Source organism: Thecamonas trahens (genome assembly GCF_000142905.1).
Source record: "Thecamonas trahens ATCC 50062 unplaced genomic scaffold supercont1.4, whole genome shotgun sequence".
Taxonomy (NCBI): domain Eukaryota; order Apusomonadida; family Apusomonadidae; genus Thecamonas; species Thecamonas trahens.
This window is the reverse complement of record NW_013657676.1, coordinates 311404-316404: the sequence shown is the minus strand read 5'-3', so window position 1 is coordinate 316404 and position 5001 is coordinate 311404. Positions and strand designations below refer to the sequence as shown.

The 5001-nt window shown below is 66.3% G+C and overlaps 2 protein-coding genes across 2 annotated transcripts; one reads left to right on the top strand and one right to left on the bottom strand.

The window, feature by feature from the left end:
• Positions 1-255: 255 nt before the first annotated feature.
• AMSG_01002 (exosome complex exonuclease RRP44) lies at positions 256-4147 on the top strand. Its single transcript, XM_013906725.1, has one exon. It carries the CDS (start codon positions 380-382, stop codon positions 3857-3859), a length of 3480 nt encoding a protein of 1159 aa, XP_013762179.1. The 5' UTR covers positions 256-379; the 3' UTR covers positions 3860-4147.
• On the bottom strand, positions 3682-4844 carry AMSG_01001 (uncharacterized protein). Its single transcript, XM_013906724.1, has one exon. The coding sequence runs from the start codon at positions 4831-4833 to the stop codon at positions 3904-3906; it is 930 nt and encodes a 309-aa protein (XP_013762178.1). The 5' UTR covers positions 4834-4844; the 3' UTR covers positions 3682-3903.
• Between the last annotated feature and the right edge of the window lie 157 nt (positions 4845-5001).

The window sequence follows — 5001 nt, the reverse complement described above, 5'->3', positions numbered from 1 at the left end:
TATCCTGGTTCTTATCAATGCTGTGGGATTTGGACGCTTCCTTTCCGTCTCGTTTTCTTGAGTACCGGTTCGGGGTGCATGTTTTATAGTCCGACCCAATCCCCCCTTGGTGGGGGGGGGGGGGGGGGAGGGAGGGAGGGAGGGATCGGGGCCATTTGGCGGCGATCGCGAGGGCGATCGCGAGGACGATCGCAAGGGCGATCGCGAGGGCGATGGCGAGGTCAGGGACATGGTCGGGCACTCTTGTCGCGCAATGGCGGGTGTGGCGAGCGGAACCGGGGATGGAGCAGGTGCAGCTGGTGGCGTAGGCGAGCTCGGGGCATGGAGCCAGCGGCTAGAGTTGGGCGACGGAGGAGGAGGAGAGCACGGCGGACGGGGCATGAGCGAGCGTGGTCGCGGGGTGGAGGGCATGGGCCGGTTTGCCAAGGCTGCAGACAAGGTGTTTGCGGTGCGGTCGAAACGGAACGGAGTGACGCGGGTGGTCCGTGAACGGTATGTCCGTCAGGACTGGGAGTGCCGGACGGAAGGGTGTGAGCGGTGCGCGGGACAGGCGACGGCCGATGCCGGCGACCTGTGGGGTGCCTTCCCGTCGCTCGCCCGGCGAGTGAGCGGAGCGCGGCTGATCCTGGTGCCGGACTTTGGCGTGCTGTGCGAGCATACGCAGCTCTTCACGGCGTATCCAGCGCTGTTTGACAACGTGGTGGTCTCTGGCTCGGCCATCACGCGGCTGCAGGACATTGGATACACGCGGACGCTGGAGGAGATTCGAACGCTGACTGCCGACACCCGGCGGTCGGTGGTAGTCTTTTCCGACCACGCCTGCGAGGATCTGGCCGGCGAGGTTCAGCGACTGTCTGGCGGAGCAACGCCGGGAGCTGCGCGCGATCTGGCGGTTGTTCTCGGCAACTTTTACGCCGATCATTTGGGCCTCGGTCCGGACGTCTCGGTGGTCGTCCTCTCCAACGAGGCGGCGAGCGAGGACCGGCCTGCGGTGACTCCCGACGCGCCGGTGGTCGAGGTTCTGACGACTGCCGAGTATTTGCGGGCGCTGCAGGCTGGGAGCAGGCTGAGCCACATGCTGAGGAGCGGCGATGCCGCGCTGGTGGACAAGGCAGCGCTGCTCAACGAGTCGCTGGACGAGCTGCTGGCGCGAAAGCGCGAGCAAGAAGCTGCGCGAGCTGCAGGTGAGGGTGAAGGCGGAAGCGAGTCGCTCATGTTTGAGCCGCATGCGTCCGAGGCTGTGGTCGAGGCCGGGCTCAAGTCTGGGGTGCTAGTTGCGGGCGTGCTCGCGGTATCGCGGCGGAACCGACGGGCAGCGTTTGTGACGAGCCGGACCGGAGAGCGCATTTACATTTCGTCGCTCAAGGCGCGCAACCGAGCGATCCAAGACGACGAGGTTGCTGTGAGGATTCTGCCGCGGTCACTGTGGGAGGTGCCGCCACAGTCGATGTCGCGCGGGCGCGGCGGCGGATCCGAAGGCAGCGGGGCGAGCGAGGGCGGCGACTCCGGAACCGGCTCTGAGGACGCGGTCATGACCGGGAGTGTGGTGGCGGTGATGCGGCGGACGCTGAGCGGACCGATGATTGCCACGCTACCGGCGCTGAATGACGGGGCGCTGGTGCCAAACTCTGTGCTGGCAGTCCCGATGGACATCCGGCTGCCTAAGATCCGTGTGTCGTCTTCGCGGTTGGCGAGCCTGTTTGGCCAGCGGCTCCTTGTGTCACTCGATGAGTGGCGTGCGTCGTCGGCGTACCCGTCGGGCCACGTGGTCCGGGCGCTAGGTGCTGTGGGCGACGCTGCGGTGGAGATGGAGGCGCTACTGCTGGCCAATACCATTGTGGTCGAGCCGTTTTCGCCGGCGGCACTGGCCGAGCTGCCGGACCACGAGATCGGCGCGGCGTGGGAGGTTCCTGCTGCCGAGGTTGCGGCGCGGCGCGATGTGCGCGGGCTGCACCGTGTGGCGTCGATCGACCCGCCGGGCTCCAAGGACGTCGACGACGCGCTGTCTGTGTGCGAAGTGACAAGCGGGAAGCACGCTGGTTGCGTCGAGTTTGGGGTGCACATTGCGGATGTGTCGCACTTTGTGGCGGCCGGGTCTGTGCTCGACGCCGAGGCGCGGCAGCGCGGGACTACGGTTTACCTCGCGGACCGACGGTATGACATGCTGCCTGCTGTGCTGTCAGAGGACTTGTGCTCGCTTCGTGGCGGCGTGGACCGGCTTGCGGTGTCGGCAATCTTTACGGTCGACGTGAGCAAGGGGTTCTCGGTCAGAGACGTGTGGTTTGGGCGGACGGTGATCAACTCGTCGTACCAGCTCGAGTACGGGCAAGCGCAAGCACTGTTTGACGAGGGCGTGGGCTCGGCAAAGGTGGCGCGCTTTGCACCATTTGCAGGCGTCTCGCAAGACGACCTGGCGCAGCTGCGGCGCGACATTGGACTTCTTGTGGGCTTTGGGCGTGCGCTGAAAGAGAAGCGGCGGGCGCGCGGCGCGCTCGAGCTGCACTCGGACGAGATGCGGGTGCAGTTTTCCGAAGGCACTGCCGGAAGCGCTGTGGCAACGTCGAGTGTTGTCGGGCTTTCAGCCAAGGTCCAGCTGGAGATGATGGACATTGTGGCGGAGTTTATGATTCTTGCCAACGAGGCTGTTGCCGAGCGAGTGTATGTGGCGTACCCCGAGGCGGCGCTGCTGCGGCGGCACCCGCTGCCGCGCAACGAGGCGTTTGAGGATCTTGTGCGTGTGGCGACACTTCGTGGCTACGCGCTGGACACGTCGTCGAACGCGGGCCTTGCGGCGTCGCTCTCTGCAGCGATGGTGGGTGACGGCGAGACGCTTCAGCTGCTGCGGCAGCTCGCGACGGCGGCGATGTCCGAGGCGGTGTACTTTTCGACGGGCTCTGTGGCCGAGGATGAGTTCTACCACTACGGGCTTGCAGCGGCGTACTACACGCACTTTACGTCTCCAATTCGGCGGTACGCCGACGTCATGGTCCACCGCGAGCTGCTTGCTGCGGTGGGCGACGGGCCGGTGGTGCCGAGCCTGGCGAACCGCGGGGTGGAGCTTCTGGCGGCGCACCTCAACGACCGCAACCGGGTGGCCAAGGCGGCCCAGCGTGACTCGGTGGATCTCTTCCGCAACCTGTACTTTAAGCTGCACGGGCCTGTCGAGGCGAGCGGAGTGGCATACTCGTTCTTTGACAACGGATTCGAGGTGTACGTGGCCGAGTACGGGCTCCGGGCGCCGGTCTATGTGTCTGCGACCGAGCTTGCTGGCGGCGAGCACCCGTGGTTTGCTCAATTTGAGAGCAGCGGCAGCGGGTATGCGGTCGAACTCGACGCGGGCTCGCTGCGGGTTGTGGCGCGCGGTGGGAGCGATGCCGAGCTTGCGCGTATCGAGCTGTTTGACCGGGTCAGGGTCTCGATTAGTGGGTCGGACGCGCTGGCGCGGGTCGGCGGCATTGCGGTCTCACTGGTCGGGGCCGACGCAGGGGACCGGGCCGGGGGAGCGAGTGAGCGAGGGCAGCAGGCCGACTTTCGTGAGTTGCTCAACGCCGATCGGCGGGTGGCGAGAGTTGGTGGCTCGGGCTATGCCGAACTCGGATCTGGGGCGCGGCGGGCGGCGGCGGCGACGCGGATGAAGCAGCAGTGCTATGAGCTGACCGGGACGGACGGCCGGAGTGCGCGCAAGTCGTGGTATGTCCGGTTCGCTGGGTCAAGCCGGGCAGCGGCGGCGGGCGGCGGCAGCGGAAGCGACGGCGGCGAGGGTGCGGGCGACGATGCGCAATTTGCGGCGCGGACCGAGGCCGGGGTGTGGGAGCGTGGGCCGGGCCGCCGGCGATACAGCGGGCGCGATCAGCGCTGAAAGCTTGAGTAGTCAAACGAGCCGGAGTTTGGCGAGCGTGACGATCAACGATAGCGCGTGCGGTTCTTGCGCTTGTTGCGGCGGGAGGAAATGCCGCGGTTCATGTCCTTGCGCTGCTTGCGGGTTCCAACAAACTTCTCCATGTACTTGGAGACCTCGTTGTGAAAGGTGCCCTCGGCCTGAGCGGCGATGCTGTCCTCGGAGGCGATGCCAAGCTTAAAGCCCATGTTTCTGTAGAAGCGGATGGCGTCGTTGTAGGCCCAGAGGGTGACGTAGAGGGCGCGGTGGCTTTTTGCCCAGGAGATGGCGCGCTTGACGAGGACGTGGCCGAGGCCGCGACAGCGGACGCCCTCGTTGACCCAGAGCTTGGAAATACCGACCAGGTGCTTGGCGTCGGCAAGCTCGCCGCCGAGGCGGTAGAGGATAAAGCCGTAGACCTCGGGCTGAGCGGCCGGCTCGGAGATCTCGGACTCGGGCTCGGACTCGGGCTCTGAGCCCGAGGCCACGGCGTTTGCGGCAGCAACCGCGCTCGCAGTAACGGGCGCGGCGGCGTCAAAGACAAGGTCGAGGCGCCATGCGAAACGGGAGGCGCCGGAGGTACGGGTGGGCACCTCGTCGACATACTTGGACTCGAAGAAGACGTCGAGCGAGGCGGCACGGACCTGATCGAGCACGCCCGCCTGGAAGCGAGGCGCTACATCCGAATAGGCAACCACGCAGCACAGTGCTGGCAGCGGCGCCAGCGGTTGCCGGCATGGCTCGGCCATGGATGGCGCCAGGCCGTCCTCACCGACAGGATCATGTGCAGGGACAGGAGCCGGGAGCGGCGGAGTGGGCTCGGCAGAGGAAGGGCATGCCGACGAGGAGGCATCAGCAGTGGCAAGCATAGTGTCTGTGATGGTGGTGGAGGATGCAAGGGCGGAGGTGGTGGGAACAGGGACCGGGAGAGGGAGGCCAGGAGCAGGACCAGCCATGGCCAATTTCCGTGGTTGAGTGACCCACGATGTCCGCTTGTCAAACGTATTGGGCGGAGGCGGTATTTTGCGGCGGGCCGGTATTTTGCGGCGGGCAGGACGAGTCATTCGAAGGACTTCCATCCGCAGGGCGGTGGGCGGGGGGGGGGGAGGGAGGAGGAGGACGAT

Bases quoted from the DNA above. Each gene is read 5' to 3' on its own strand.
- AMSG_01001 (XM_013906724.1), bottom strand. From the start codon at position 4,833: ATGGCTGGTCCTGCTCCTGGCCTCCCTCTCCCGGTCCCTGTTCCCACC.
- AMSG_01002 (XM_013906725.1), top strand. From the start codon at position 380: ATGAGCGAGCGTGGTCGCGGGGTGGAGGGCATGGGCCGGTTTGCCAAG.